The sequence below is a fragment of the Myotis brandtii genome, unplaced genomic scaffold (genome assembly GCF_000412655.1).
Source record: "Myotis brandtii unplaced genomic scaffold, ASM41265v1 scaffold714, whole genome shotgun sequence".
NCBI classification, from domain to species: domain Eukaryota; kingdom Metazoa; phylum Chordata; class Mammalia; order Chiroptera; family Vespertilionidae; genus Myotis; species Myotis brandtii.
The window spans coordinates 1267523-1284148 of record NW_005370809.1 but is presented as its reverse complement, the minus strand read 5'-3'; the positions used below and the strand labels follow the sequence as shown (position 1 = coordinate 1284148).

The following is a 16626-nucleotide window of genomic DNA, read 5'->3' as shown; positions in this document are numbered from 1 at the left end:
AAAAAAGATAAAAATTATGAACAACAAGTACATATCTATCAACAAGTGAATCTAAAAATCAAGTAAATAAAAAAATCTGATGAACAGAATAAACTGGTGAATATAATAGAATCAAGGGCATAGAAAGGGAGTGGATTGACAATTCTTGGGGGGAAAGGGGTGTGGGGGGTGCAGGAAGAGACTGGACAAAAATCATACACCTATGGATGAGGATAGTGGAGGGGGGGTAAGGGCAGAGGGGGGGGTGGGAACCAGGTGGAGGGGAGCTATGGGGGATAAAAAGAGGAACAACTGTAATAATCTGAACAATAAAGATTTAATTTAAAAAAAAAAGATTCTATATCCGGCATCTGAACACTTCACGCCACCTCATCTGAGAAGACCCTCCACACCACCATCATCTACAACTTGATTGTAAAGCCCTAGACCAGAGATTTTCAACCTCTTCATCTTGTGGCACACATAAACTAATTACTAAAATTCTGCAGCACACCAAAAAATCTATTACTGCACTGTTTGCCGATCTGACAAAGGTATAGTTTTGATTCATTCACACCAAATGGCTATTGTTGTGTTGGCTGTTGTCATTTTTTTATTTTTATTTGAGAACCTAAGGAAAAAGAGTCAGTGCCCCTGACTAAATAGGTATGACATGTTTTAAAAATTCTTGTAGCATATCAGTTAAAAATTGCTGCCCTAGACTATTCTCCACCTGGTAGGATCCATTTAAACCTTTCAAGTTGGATCATGTACTCCAGGCTGCTGAAAACCCTCTTTTTGCTTAGAGTAAAATCAAAAGCCCTCATCGTACCTACCAGGCACTACGCCATCTGGTCCCTATTACCCTCTGACCTCCTTCCCTCCTGCCCTCCCTCCTCCTTCCGCTCCAGCCAGCCTCCCTGCTATTCCTTCACATGCAGACACTCCTTCCTCAGGACCTGTGCTGTAGCTGCTCCCTCTGTGTGGAATGCTCTTCCCCCAGAAACCAGCTTGGCTAACATCCTCAACTCTTCAAGACTTGGTTTAAGTCTTGCCCTCTCATGGGAGCTACCTTGACCATCCCCTAAAATACTGCAACCCCCTCCCCACATTCTCCAAACTTACCCCACCTGTGGTTTTCCCTTAGCACACGCATCACCTTCTAACATGTCCTACCATTAGTGTATGTATTATGCTTACTATCTTGTCTTCTCTGCTGGAAGGATCTTTGTTTGTTTTGCTCACTGATGTATCTCAAGCTTCAAGAAAAATAACTAGCACAGGAGGTGGCTGAATAAATATTTGTTTAGTGAATGAATTCCAGGTCCCACAAATCTGAGAGATGCATGGCAAGAAACAGGTCAAATTCACTTTCTAAAATGGAGGGACTACCTACCGCCTTTTACTAACTGGGAAAACCACCAAACCCAACCCCAGAGAGCAGACCTGGACAGAGACTGAGGGCTACAAAAGCCACTTCTGGCCTGTCAGTAACTCCTGACCCAGAGGCAAACCTTCTCTGGGGCACACAAGGCGACTCTTTTCCTTCAGACTCAGGGATTTCCCTGGGAGGGTGGTGAGTCACTTAGTGCTTTATTACATTATCTCCTTTAATTTTTCCGACTACCCCGCTGAAGCTTCCATGATTTCCATTCTACAGATGAGGAAACTGAGGCTCTGGGGAATTGAGGCAATGCCTGAGACTCATGCTAATGAGTGCTAGAGCTCAGATCCCAGCACTGACAGGGGAAGACCAATCCTGGTTTGCCCCAGTTGTCCTAAGAGCCCTCAACAATGAGAGAAATTTACCTGGGAGGCCCGCCTGGCTGCTCAAAGAGCCCTGAGCCCAGGTCCTAGCTCCACAGCCCTCTCTGCTGGCTTCCCACCAAAGCCCCACCTGGATATGGTGATGAGACAGGCGGAAAATCTCCTGGGCCATCAGCAAGGTCTTTGAGTCCATCACCAGGTACAGCAGATGCAGGAGGGCAAGGAAGCCCGCTCCTCTAAGGTCTGTGGCTGGATTTGCTCCTATAGCAGAAACCAGGAGGAAGTTGAGGGTGATGAGAGCAATACTTAATGAAATGCCTGCTGCCAGGAGCGTCAATGACTTAGTTATAGGCCAAGTGGAGAGCCCAGACTGTAACAAGACACCCCTTAGCAGGGCAGTCAGAGAAGTGGGACTTCATCCCTTCCTGGTGCTAAGGAGCCCCCTCCCTCTGGTGGCACTGGAAGTGAAGTGGACGTCAGTGGAGGCCACACGGGAACAGTAATGAGGCACCTCTGCCCTTCCCAGCCAGTGGTACCAGTGGAGGTCAAGTGGGGTAACTGGGTTCCCACCCCATCTGAAGTAATGAGGTCACAGCCTCCTCCCCCAATTGGCTCAGTATCAGAGGAGGCCTGCTAAAATAGAAGACTTAAAGAAGACCCAGAGTCTCATTACTCAATACCCAAAATGTTCGGGACACAATAAAAAAATCATTTGTTGCACAAAGAAAATCACAATTTGGATGAGAAAAGGCAATCACTAAATAGCAACACCAGATAAAGGTTTTTAAGCAGCTGCTGTAGGCAGAATAATGGCCCCTCCCAAACTGTACCTGTCCTAATCCCCACAACCTATGTATATGTAATGTTGCAGGCCAAGGGGGAATTAAGATTGCAGGTAGAATTAAGGTTGCTAGTTAGCAGATAAGAAAATTACCCTGAATTATCTTGAAGGGCCCAATGTAAAAAGTGAAAGAGGGAGGCAGAAACAGAATCAGAAAAAGATGTGAGAATAGAATCGGGATCAGAGAGATGCTATGAAGGAGGAGTGCAGGCAGCCTCTAGAACAGTGGTTCTCAACCTGTGGGTAGCCAACCTGTGGGTCGCGACCTCTTTGGGGGTTGAACGCCCCTTTCACAGGGGTCGCCTAAGACCATCGGAAAACATATATAATTACATATTGTTTTTGTGATTAATCACTATGCTTTAATTATGTTCAATTTGTAACAATGAAAATACATCCTGCATATCAGATATTTACATTACAATTTATAACAGTAGCAAAATTACAGTTATGAAGTAGCAACAAAAATAATGTTATGGTTGGGGGTCACCACAACATGAGGAACTGTGTTAAAGGGTCACGGCATTAGGAAGGTTGAGAACCACTGCTCTAGAAGGTGAAAAAGACAAGGAAACAGAGTCTCTACTGAAGCCCCCAAAAGAGTGCAGGTCTGCTGCCACCTTGATCTTACCCCAGTAAGACCTGGTTCAGATTTCCAAACGACAGAACTCCCCTATTTGTGTTGTTATAGCTACTAAACCTTTGATAAGCAATTACTAACATACTTAGAAAAGAAATGAAAGTCTCAGTAAAGAAATATAACTAAAATTAAAAACCCATTGGATGGGCTCAATGGCAGAATAGCTATAACAGCAAAAGAATCAGTGACCTTGAAGATGGAACAATTTAAATTACAAAATCTGAACAACGAGGGGAAAAACAAAACAAAATGAGGAGCACTTCAGAGATCCATGAGCTATAGACAGAGCCTGTGGAGCAATAACAAAAGACCTAGCATTTGTGCCATCAGAGTCCCACAGGAGAGGACAAAGTGTGGGGCTGAAAAAAGTACTCAAAAGTATTAATGAGTGGATATTTAACAAATTTGGCGAAAGACATAAAACCTACAGATCCAAGAAGCTGAGTAAACCCCAAATGGAATAAGGTGAATGATATCCACACCAAGACACCTCATAATCAAAACGCTGCAAACTAAAGACCAAAAAATAAAAATCTGGAAAACAGAGAGAAAAACAACCCCTTAACTATCAGGGAGAAATAATTCAAATGACAGTAGCTTGCTGGCTGGTGTTCCTCAGTGAACTGAACTAGGAGGTCATGGCTCAATTCCTGGTCAGGGAACATGCCCGGGTTGCGGGCTCGATACCCAGTAGGGGGCATGAAGGAGGTAGCAGATGGATGATTCTCTTTCATCATTGATATTTCTCTCTCTCTCTCCCTCTCCCTTCCTCTTTCTGAAATCAATAAAAACATATTTTTAAAAATGACAGCGTTTTCTCATCAGAAACCATGAAGCCCAAAAGGCAGTAGCACATTTATCAAGTGCTGAAAAAGAACTGTCAACATGGAATTCAATATACAGGAAAATTACCCTTCAGGAGTAAAGGGGAAATCAAGTCATTCTCAGATGACTTGTTTCTCTCATTGTTCAGATTAGGTAAGAGAATTTATCACCTGTAGACCTAGATAAGAAAATGCCTAAAGGATGTTTTGAAACAGAAATGAAATGATAAAAGGAATCGTGGAATATCAGAAAGGAAAAAAGAACAATGGAAAAGTAAATACAATGGATTTTGCTTCTCTTGAGATTCTTAAGTTGTTTAACGGTTGAAACAAAAATCAAACACTCATATGATTTTCAGTGTTTATAGAGGACATATTTAAGACAATTATACTTGAGGGAGGATGGACTTAAACATGTTGTCAACACCAACAGACTGTCAATTAATTATGGGTATATAAAGTTTCCTTTTAAAATTAAGATTTGTTCCTATTCTATACAAGTGTAATTTGGTATGATTTTGAAAAAAGAGTAGCACAATCCAAAAGCAGGTGAAATAATTTTGTTTCACTCAAAATAAAATAAAATAAAATAAAACAAACTTTTCATCAATATTAGTGGCAAAGAGGAAAAAGAAAAAACCAGATTCCAAATCATATCACTCAGTGGTTTCCACCCGAGTGTTTGACGATGGTCTGCACGGCCACGAGTGAGCGTTTCTCCTGCCACTCTCTTCTCACGTCAGCCACGCTGTTTCTCTAACAGAGGCAAGCAAGCTTCATGCCAGGGCCTTTGCATTTGCTCTACCCTCTTCCTGGAAGGCTTTCCCAGATACCCCTCCACATGGTGCTGGGCTCTCTCTCTAGTCCTGGAATCAGGGGTCCAAGAAAAGAAGATGATGAACCATTCCTCTCTCTTACCCTGAAAGCCCAGATCTTCCCAGTGATCGCCGTGGAGGGCACAGTCAAACTTGGAGCCGGTCAGCTTCTTATAGATGGTCTTGAGGACTCGGCCATGTGTTGGGTCTCGGCTATCCAGGCCACCTGCCCCAAAACACACCCATGTTTCTGTTGGATTGCCCTTCAAGGGAAGACTAAGTGCTTCTCAAGATAGATCCAGACTGTACTCAAGACACCCTGTTCTCCCAGACTTTTACCTCTCAGTCCCTGCTCCCCACGTCAACATGGAAAATGCAAGACCCTTGGGTGAGGCTTAGTCACAGGGTGGGCAAGCAGTGCTCTCTGCCTGACCTCATGCAGCACCTGCTCTGTGGCAGCACCAGTGCACTCACACTGAGCAATGGTCAGGACCAAGTCCCTTTCTTCACGGAGGCCCTGGTGGAGCTTTGGAGGCCCGAAGAGGCAGTGCCGGAGGGCGGCAAGCCCAGTCCTTCGAATTGTTGGCTGGATTCTTTTCTGGGGAGAAAGTAGCAGGTAATGGGTAGCATGCTAGGTCCACCCGCTTTCATGAACTTATCATTAGGCTGAGCACAGGGACTGTTCTTGCAGAAAGACATAGTTCTCCAATTAAGTGGCTGGTCTCTGGGCCAGAGAAAGGGGGCAGACGCTGTGAAGCATCTGTGGGATCTCTGGAGACAGGCTCTCCCAGCTCTTAAGTCCTTTGTAAATAGAGAGACATGTCCCCAAGCATTATCACTCGTGTACATTTGGTCCTTCGGGCTCTTCCAGAACTAGCTATTCCATCGACTGTCAAGGAGGCTGGCTGTGGGGACTCCCCCAGGTGGTCTCACAAACACCAGACCAGGTTTCCTAGCAGGGCTGCTTCTGCATAGCCTTTGTATGCCTGCCTCTGTCTCTCTCCATAAAGGACGTAATTTATAAAGTCTAGCACCACTCTCAAATTCCAGGATGAGACAGCCAGTGGGGACAGAAGTTGAGTGGAGACTTTTTTGGAGCTGGATACCTCTGAGGGGAGCTAAAGCCTTCTGCTACCACCACAACCAGCACTTCCTAAACCAGGTCATGCTGACTTCTCATTGCTCAGGGCCACTGCCAGGGACTTAGAACAAACTGATCTGGGTAGCTTCTGGCAACCTGATTCCTATCTTCGCAGCCTCTCTATTGAGCCAGGTTTTAGGTACGAGATCTGAAATCACATTCCTCTAAACTTACTACTGGTCACTCAAGATGCCCCAGAAAGCTTGCCAGCTTTTATTCTCATTACTAGAGGCCCAGTGCACGAAATTTCATGCACTGTGGGGGTGGGGGGTGTCCCTCAGCCCGGCCTGCGCCCTCTCTCAGTCTAGGACCCCCTGCGCCCTCTTGCAGTCTAGGACCACCGCTGCGCTCACCAGCCATGAGTCTGGCTTCTGGCTGAGCAGCGCTCCCCCTGTGGGAGTGCACTGACCACCAGGGGGAAGCTCCTGGTGGGGGAAGCGTTGAGCATCTGCCCCCTGGTGGTCAGTGTGCGTCATAGCGACCAGTTGTTCCACCGTTCAGTAGATTTGCATATTACCTTTTATTATACAGGATTCTTTCTTTTTCCAATCTTACATATTTTTAAAATTCCCAGATAGCTTCTAATACCTTGAGAGAATGGAAGATTTTCCTACATTAGCCATTAATTACTCAGCTCTGGACAGGCTGCCTTGCTTCCTCAAGGAACTATCTAGCACTTGATTCCAGACCTCCCATTGCTAAGAGGGAAGAGCAGGGAGCAGCTACATGGACCTCTGTATGACAGGGCCACCGGAGCTCTGGGGCACAGGTCCAGAAAGGCCACGGGGGCCCTGCATGCAACAAGGGTCTTTGGCAGCCACGACCCTGTACCCCAAGATCTTTCTAGGTGAGATAGGATCCTCAACTAGAAGCTGCCATCTGCTTGCCCAGTGCCCTGTCCTGGTGGGATAGAAATCTGGCTCCTGGGAAGAAGTGCTTTGCTGGAGATCCCAAACGTCCCTATGTCATACCTTGAAGGAGGAGAGGTCAATGGTCTGGAAATGCTGCAGGGCCTCACTGAAAGAGATCAGCTGTGCAGGCTGGTCTGTCTGGCTTCCTGTGGCCAAAGGGAAGAGGCAGAAACCCCAGGTTTGTAACAGTAGTCAGTGTCAGCAGCCATTCACTGAGGCCTTCCAGTTGTCACCTCTAAGCTCAGATTCCAGCTGTAAACATCAGACACCCAAAGCTGCTGGATCAACTTCCCTTCCACACCAGGCTGGTCAGAGGCTTGCAAGCCAATCTATGCTGTGAGTAGGGATACATCTGCCCCTCAGGGGCTCCCTAAATTCCACTCATCTGGGAGGGGGTGTCACTGACTGGAGTAGGTACACACATAAGAGTGTGCCACAGTTTTGCTTAGGGGTATTTCCTAATTCCTACTTTGACCCTTCTCACACCCTACATATGAATGGCCCTCTCTCCATCCTTTGTTCCAGTCCACAGGGAATTAACTTGCCAGTTAACAGTAACATCTCTCCCATATGGTCCTAGTTCTGCTGTCCTGGAGCTCTCAGAAAGAGATGAGAGACGATTTTTACCAAGCTCAGAGCCTTCCAGGAGATGGCTTCAGCCCCACTCCAGGGATTTCCTTGTACAGTGAACAACCTGCTCAGCCTTATGCAGGGGCCCCAGCTGCCCGCCTCCATCCTTCTGCTAACCTCATCTCCCTACAGAAGCTGACCATGCCAAGGTCCTCCCTGACTTCTCTCAGGGCTGGGTAGATGGCAGCCCTTTCCCCATGGCATTCATTCCCATTTCTCCCAGAAAGTCATATTTAGATTTGGAGTTTTTATTCTATTGCACACAGCCAAAATAGGACCATCTAGGAACTGTCTCCTAATCTCAGAGCCACAGAAACATTAGCCTCATGTGTGGACAGTGCCTTTACCAGCAGCAGATTGTGTGGCGATAGTGCTATTCTTGCAGTTACCTGTCTCTGGCTGGATGTTCTGCACGGCTTCCCATTCTTCCTGAGCTCTGAGCACCTCGGGGCTCACAACTGCAACGGTAAGAAAAGGAGACCCTCTGAGCTCAGGGTGGTCTGGATCACCGTCAGCCCCCAGCCTTGGGTCCTGTTGCCCTCAGATACCCTCTTTACGAGGCTGCCAGGGTGAGCTTTCGGAAAGGCAGATCTGACGTCCCACCCTGGCTCCCCTGGTCAAAACCCTCCAGGGATCCTCCATAACTCTCCAGGTAAAACTCAACTCTTTAGCATAGCATCTAAGTACTCTCACAATCTGAACCCTTTGTACCTAACTCTGCTGTAGGACGTAAAGGATACCTAAAGTTTCTCTATACTTCCCACCTTCAGTGCCGTGGCACAGACTGCTCTCCCTCTGCCGATACTCAGCAAGCCCCGTTAATTGCAACCCCTTCTGGTGTAACTCCTTCTCATCCTTCAGTTAATTCTGATTATCACCCTCACCTGGATGCTTTATCAGTGTGGGACCATCTTTCCCACTGCACTGGGAGCTACATGAGAGCGGGGCTCTCCAGAACCTAGTACAGTGCCTGACACATAACATGTGCTCAATATTTGATGAATGAATAAAGCATGATAAGAGGGGGGAAAGGAGAAGAAAAAAAAACAGCAGGATAGGCTCTCTATAGCCACTACATGGCCCTTTTCTCCAAACCACAGCTGCCACTCTCTGGCCCAAATTGCTAGTAGCATCCTGTCACTGGTTTTTCCCATTTGCTATGGAGGACATCAACAAATAGTGGAAAGGATGAAGAGACTTCAGTTAAATACCAAAAACTGTGATCCCTCCAGCCTCAGTGGTAAAAGCAGTTTAGGACAATTCCTCTCTGCCTTGAACTCATGGCTGAGGACATCACGTGACAAACTGTTTTGAAAGTATACTTGCAAATTAAATAAAATTCTATCAAGAACTCAAAACACTAGTGGATAATGAGGAAGAGCAAGCGGCTGGGAAGCGGTAGCAGATGGTTGCTAAAAGCACACTCTAGTGGTTCTTAATCTTGGCTGCACATTAGAATCACCTGGGAATCTTTTTAAAATCCTTATTTCTGGGCCCCATCCTCCGGAAATTCTGTTTCGCAAAAGAGGCTTTGCAGGTGTAGTTAAGTTGAGGATCTTCAGATGGGGAGAGTATCCTGGATTATCCAGGTGGGACCAATATAATCACAAGAGTTCTTATAAGACGGTGGTTCTCAACCTTGGCTGCACATTAGAATCACCTGGGAATCTTTTTAAAATCCTGATTTCTGGGCCTCATCCTCCGGAAATTCTGTTTCTTTGTTATGGGGTGGGGCGACAACATTAGTAACAAAGAAACAGAATTTCCGGAGGATGAGGCCCAGAAATCAGGATTTTAAAAAGATTCCCAGGTGATTCTAATGTGCAGCCAAGGTTGAGAACCACCGCTCTAGAGCCTATTGCTGGTGAACAGTTCATCTCCACCACTTATTAGCTGTTCTTTGGGCCAATTACCTAACCTTTGGTAATCACTCATGGGACTATGGGGATGATGTAACTCTTCGACCTCTTCAGGGAATATGTGGCCCAAAGGTAAGTGCTCAATACATGTTAGCTAATATTATGGACACAGTCGTGGGCTTGGGACCAGCAGGGCAGTGAAGTGGTGGCAGATGAGATAGGTCCGGGGTCCTGAATGTCTGGAACTCTGGGAAACTCAATCTTGCCAGTCCCAAACTCTGGGTGGGGCAGCAGACACAGAACCTCAGGGCTTCCAAGTTGGATAACTTCAACAGAATACAGAATACTCGACCATGGACAGTAAAAAACAAACAAAAAACCCCCTTCGCCCTGGCTGGTGTGCTCAATGGTTAGGGAACCAGCCTATGCACCAAAGGGTTGCAGGTTCAATTCCTAGTCAAGAGCACATACCTAGGTTGTAAATGGGTGTTTCTCACATCTATGTCTCTCTCCCTTCCTCCCTCCCTTCCACTCTCTAAAAATCATTGGGAAACATATCCTCTGGTGAGGATTAACAAAAAACAACAACCCCACAAAAAAGTGTGGGGCAAAAGTAGGTTTATAATTGTAAGTATGCAAAACAAAGTTTATACTTGTATTATTATTTATCAACTAGAGGCCCGGTGCATGGATTTGTGCACCAGTGGGCCCCTCGGCCTGGCCTGCAGGGATTGGGCCAAAACCGGCTCTCTGACATCCCCCGAGGGGTCCCAGATTGCAAGAGGGCACACACAGGTCAGGCCAAGGGCCTCTAGCATGCATATAAGATCTTCAGTTAATCTCTTCCTGCCCTCCTCCCTCCGAAATTCATCAGTCTGTTCCATGTTTCCATGCCTGTGGTTTCCGCTCCTGTATTAAATGTCTGCCCCCTGGTGGCCAATGCGCATCATAGCTACCAGCCAGTTGGCTAGTCGCTTAGGCTTTTATATATATAGACTAGAGGCCCAGTGTACGAAATTCGTGCATGAGTAGGGCCCCTAGGCCTGGCTGGCGATCAGGGCCGATTGGGGCCTGCCAGCTGCCAGCCGGGGCCTCCCTTCGTTCCACACCGCCTCCTGGTGGTCAGCGCACGTCATAGCGAGCAATCAAACTCCTGGTCTCCCGGTTGAACTCCCGAGGGGACAATATGCATATTAGGCTTTTATATATATAGATTATTGTATTATTTTCCATACGAACAACTGTAAACTTACTTTTGCCCACCCAGTAATGTAGGAAAGAACCATGTAAAGCAGATAAAATAGGATGCTTTTTCAAAGTCCTTTTGCATATACTGTCTTATTTCATTATCATAATATCCTTTTTTTAAAAAATATATTTTATTGATTTTTTACAGAGAGGAAGGGAGAGGGATAGAGAGTTAGAAACATCAATGAGAGAGAAACATCGATCAGCTGCCTCTTGCACACTCCCTACTGGGTATGTGCCCACAACCAAGGTACATGCCCTTGGCCGGAATCGAACCTGGGACCCTTAAGACCGCAGGCCGACGCTCTATCCACTGAGCCAAACCAGTCAGGGCCATAATATCCTTTTGAGCATAAAGGAGGTTTTAATATTTCTACTGTAGACACAGAGATTATATGATTTGCCCAAAGGCACATAGTCAGTCACTAACAGGGCTATTGGGGCTAGATTATAACTCAGATCTTGTGACTCCTCCAGTGTTGATTCTAATTTTCCTTTAATAATGATAAATCTGCAAAATTCTGTAGGACAAGTAGTGAGAAATTCAAATGATGAAAAGCAGATCCATGGGCAGCTCTGACTTGGGCCCCACCCAGGCTCCAAGGGCCCTAAAGGGGACTTACCACCTGGCGCCCATCCATTAGCTTCTGTTGTCAGGGCCCGGAGGAGGCTGTGGTTCTTCAACTCCGAGATCTGCAGGGCAGTGATCTTTAGTGTAAGGGTAGATCGATGTCCCCCCAACCCCACCCATGGTACTGAATATCCTTGAAACTGGAGGCCAGAAGGAGCTAGTCTACCTTGATGGGTTGATTAAAGCCAATTTTAAAGAGAGGCACCTGGAAAGCTCCAACTCTGATGCACAAGTTGAGTGATGTGGGGACGTGTATGCCTTCCATGAATAGTAAACAACCAAAATCCACACAATTCAATGAGACTGTGGTGAGCCTTTGGTATTCCCATTGCACTTTATATTTTGCTTCACTAGAGCAATTATCTTACTAGACAGAGGTTGTTTTTTGCTTGTTTGTGCCCCACACCTCTTCCCCTCAGTATGAGCTCCTGGAGGGCAGGGTCTATGCCATCCTGTGTCATGGGTTCCTGGCACCACCTAATGGCATGCAACAAACACTTGTATTGGCGGGAGGTACTAAAGTGTGTGCAATATGTACAGGAATTCCTCTGAAAGCCAGAAGAGCACTGCTGTTCTTGTCGTTTGGTGGAGAGTTCCCAGCAGACACACTTTCGACCTGAAAGACAAACCAGAGTCACTCTCCCAGGCACATGTCAGCCCCAAAGATGACAGCTTAAATGTCACAGCTTTTCCCAGTACCTCCCCCCCCCCCCCCCCACACACACACACATATGGATGGACTCCTAAGAAGTTAACTATAAGAAATACTATAAGGAAAAGCTTCTGTTTAATCTAGTGTTAAGGAAAACTGCGAAAAACTGAGTTAATGTTATCTCAAAAATCTTACACAGATTTCCTGGATCTGTTAAAGGTCTCTGAGTAAGTGAAGTTCAGTGAGGCAGTTCCCTCACTTTTGGCCTTTCCGCTCAGCCAAACCTGTCCCCTATGAGAGCTTAAAAAAACACACCTGACAAACTTTTTGCAACTCATACCACCCGTATAGCACTAATTTACCTAATATGTTAAAAATTAGTTCTAAAACCAATAAGGAAAAATAACCCAAACCAGTAGAAAAACAGGCATAGATATGGCTGTTTTACACAAAAAGAAACACAAATAGTTCTTAAACATATGAAAAGATGCTCTACCTTACTCAGGATAAGAGAAATGTATAATAAAACTACTCTGAAATAACATTTTTCACTTAGTGTATTATCAAACACCAAATACTGGAGAGTAAATTGTTTCCACTTCTACAGCTTGACAATACCTGACAAAATTATACATGCTTTGTACATTCTGGACCTGCAATTGCATTCTAGGATTCATAACAGATATACTCATCCATGTGCAAAATAAAACGCTTATGGTGTCATTCACTGTAGCACTGTTTATAATAGTAAAAGGGTAAAAAAAGTAAATGTTCACTAGTGAACTAATAAATTAAAGCATATTCACTCAATGATAGCCTGTTATACACATAAAGAAGAATAAGAAAGTGCTTTATGGACAATATGTGACAATCTTCATGGCATATTAAGTGAAAAAGCAAAGGACAGATTATACACTGTTTTACTATTTATATTTAAAAATAATACATAATCATATTTGCTTGTCTGCAGAGACTATTTCCAGAAGTGGTAAGTTTGCCTCCAACAGAAAAACTGGTGGCCAGGGGACAAGGGTAGAAGGCAATTTTAAAAATATATATATTTTTATTGATTTCAGAGAGGAAGGAAGAGGGAGAAAGTGATAGAAACATCAATGATGAGAGAGAATCATTGATCGGCTGCCTCCTGCACACCCCCTATTGGGAATCGAGCCCATAACCTGGGCATGTGCCCTTGACTGGAATCGAACCCAGAACCCTCCAGTTCACAGGCTGACATTCTATCCACTGAGCCAAACCAGCTAGGGCGGCAATTTTTTGTTGTTGCTGTTGTTGTTAATCCTTACCCAAGGATATTTTTCCATTGATTTTTTGAGAGTGGAAAGGAGGAGGAGAGACAGAGAGAAACATCAATGTGAGAGAGACACATCAATTGGTTGCCTCCCGCATATGCGCCCTGACCAGGGCCAGGGATCAAGCCACAACCGGTATGTGCCCTTGACTGGAATTGAACCCGGGACCCTTCAGTCCACAGGCTGACACTCTATCCACTGAGCCAAATCAGCTAGGACTAGCAGGCAATTTTTTCATAGCATATACTCTGTATGTTTTGAATTTTGAATTATGTGAATGGATTATTTTCTGTAGAATAAATAAAAAATAATAATCAAAGGAAAATGATTAATAAAGGAATCACTGCTGAAGTCAAAGCCCTATAAACCTAGATTATCCCATTACTCTAATCCCTCCTACATATTTTTGCTAATACTCCTTAAAATCAGCTTTGATTTTTTTTATCCCTGGGAGATGAGAATGGACGCCCTAACACACCACAACTGAGCCAACTCCTCCATAACTGGCCTCTTGATGCCTAAGTACTAGTATTTCCCACGTCAATTCAATGAACACACTATTGCAATTACTCTCACTTCTATTTCTGGGGTCATGTGATTTTCCTCTAGAATACACACCTACCTCTAACTTCTCTGTGTCCTCTATTCCCTTCAAAATCAGTTCTACCTCCTAAAGGTGGCCGACCTTACCAACTGGGGCTACAATGGCATCTCACTTACCTCAAGTCCAAAAGCCACAGGTTTCTCTGCCAAGGCCTGTCTCCCCAATCAGAATCTGCTGCTTTGAGCGTAAGGACCTTCTCTTATACTTCTTTTATGTTTCCCATACTCATTCACATAGTACTAGGCACAAAATACGTTATCAAAAATATTTGGTGATTCACCATGCTGAACAACTCCCTGCAGGGGTCTGTGTACTCAGGATTCATTTCATCCTTTTTTTCCCCCTCCAGTTCAGTCCCCTCCAGTGTCCAAAAACTTCCCTTTGGGAATACAGTTCACCTGTCTTAATTCAGTGAAGGCAACCACCAAAGCAAAAAGGCCTTGTCCTAGTTCCAACCACTGAATCCTACAGGCTCCACTTAGGAATACATTTTTTGGTCAGAGCACATACAAGAATCAACCAATGAATGCATAAGTAAGTGGAACAAGAAATCAATCTCGATCTCTTTCTCCTTTCCTCCCTCTAAGAATACATTTCTAGGCAAGGTAGTGGGAAAGTTAAGACTTGCACAGAGATAGGTCACACTGAACCAAAGAGTCCTGAGGATAATCAGGCCGAATCAATGAGATACAAATCAATGAAATACAAATGTCTAGGAAGATTCCTCACTGAAGTTCTCCTACCAAGCAAATCCAAACTCAAATCCCATAACCCACTAAGAAAATAAGATCTCAGGAAGGCAACCAACCCAGAGGTGAATAGAAGCTTCTTCTAATAGAACAAAGAGAACGATAATGAGGGTTTTTCCTACACATAAAGTTCCACATTCTCTTTTTTTTAAAAATATATTTTATTGATTTTCTTACAGAGAGGAAGGAAGAGGGATAGAGAGTTAGAAACATCGATCAGCTGCCTCCTGCACACTCCCTACTGGGGATGTGCCCGCAACCAAGGTACATGCCCTTGACCGGAATCGAACCTGGGACCCTTGAGTCCGCAGGCCGGTGCTCTATCCACTGAGCCAAACCGGTTACAGCCACATTCTCTTGATACATGCTTTTATTACTATTAATGACATATCCCACACCAAACGTTTCCCCCAAAACAGAAGTGCTTGCTTACCTGTCCATCTCTGAATTCTTTCTCATTGTGGAAAGAGCAAAATTTTTCATTCATGACTCAAAATCATTTGTTCAAGTGAACTTTGTCCTTGGGCTCAGAAAGGAGTTTATGAAGGTCTGAGATTAGAAGCTATGGGGAGAGCCAGAGATCCAACTGCTCTACCTTTGCCTTCCTTTTTGGCAGTCATTCAGACTTAGAGCAAGAAAACAGTCCCTATGTGCCATCACCAGGGTGTAGGTTTCTGTGAGTACTGAAAGAAGTCCCTGAGGTCTTTGAGGCCTCAGCCCTGTTAAAAAAAAAAAAAAAAATTAAAGAAAACTGGTTTCATCATTCAGTTATGCTTCTGTTGAGAAAAACTGACTTTAAAAATCTGTTAATTTCTTTTTAAATATTTTTTATTTTTTAAATAGATTTTTATTGATTTCAGAGAGGGAGAGAGATAGAAACATCAATGATGAGAAAAAAATCATTGATCGCTGCCTCCTGCATGCCCCACACTGGGGATCGAGCCCACAACTCGGGTATGTGCTGTGATCAGAAATCAAACCGAGACCTCCTGGTTCATAGGTCCATGCTCAACCACTAAGCCATGCCAGCTGGGCTGTAAATTTATTCTTAATAAATGAGCTGCCTTAGCCAAATGCCTACCTCTTACTACCCATTCCACTGGATGGAAAGAAGGGGGCCCTGCAGGAGTCTACGGGCTGGGTTCTCAGAATCCAGAAGGTAGCAGCACTACTGTAAGTGGTGGGGTTCTGTTTCTGACAGTGAAGTTAATGGGATCTAGAGAAGTTTATCGAAGAGGTGAGGCTAATGGGTCTCTAGGGGCTTATAAGATCTGGTTCCTATGATGGTAAAAACTTAAAATGCAACACAATGCTAACCTTCTTCAGTTGTCACCAATATGGCACATGTTGCAGCTGCTTAGCCAGTTTGGCTAACTCAGTCTTTCATTCTACATCATCTTTGGAAGAGGGCTGGACAGGCCCATACTTCCATCACAGGGGAACTGGACTCATGGATACATCTTAACAAAAAGCCAGATCAGCCCTGGCTGGTGTAGCTCAGTTGGTTGAGCGTCATCCCATGCACCAAGAAGTTGCCAGTTCAATTCTCAGTTAAGGCACATGACCGGGGTTGCTGGCTTGATCCCCAGTAGTGGGAGTGCAGGAGGCAGCCAATGGATGTTTCTCTTTCCCTCCCTCTCTAAAATCAATAAAAACATACTTAAAAAAAAACCCCAAACAACCCTGCCTTTGATCCAAGCTTCATATCATCTTCCTCCTTCCGTATAAAAAAAAAAAGTCAAAAGCCAGATCATCATGGACAGATGGCTCACACACAACTGCCCGTCATACTTCACAGACTCCAGTGTCTAAGGAAGGAGGGCCTCATCTCTAGGAGGTCAGTGGGAATATAACTTGGATTCCCTAAGAACTGGCTGCCAGTAACAAACAGGACTCTTTGTTGGGGTAGGACACACTGATTCCCACCCAAGGAGCAGGAATACCTCCTGGCTCCTGGGCTGGGCATGGGGCTCACTGTAATTTAGAAGACAGGGTAGTGCCCCTTACTCATGGCACCTCGGGAAC

General features: G+C 45.0%; 1 protein-coding gene across 3 annotated transcripts in view; it reads right to left on the bottom strand.

Moving 5' to 3' along the window:
• Positions 1 to 15320, bottom strand: part of ELMOD3 (ELMO/CED-12 domain containing 3) — a 25838-nt gene extending 10518 nt beyond the window's left edge. For 2 of the 3 annotated variants that reach the window (XM_005882411.2, XM_005882412.2), the window contains exons 1-8: positions 15035 to 15320; positions 11825 to 11902; positions 11279 to 11348; positions 7938 to 8006; positions 6979 to 7064; positions 5341 to 5464; positions 4970 to 5092; positions 1877 to 2007 (exon numbers count right to left, since the gene is read on the bottom strand). In XM_005882411.2, the coding sequence (XP_005882473.1) occupies positions 1877 to 2007; positions 4970 to 5092; positions 5341 to 5464; positions 6979 to 7064; positions 7938 to 8006; positions 11279 to 11348; positions 11825 to 11902; positions 15035 to 15088 (735 nt within the window). In that variant the 5' untranslated portion in view covers positions 15089 to 15320. The other variant, XM_014530092.1, reaches the window with a different exon arrangement.
• Between the last annotated feature and the right edge of the window lie 1306 nt (positions 15321 to 16626).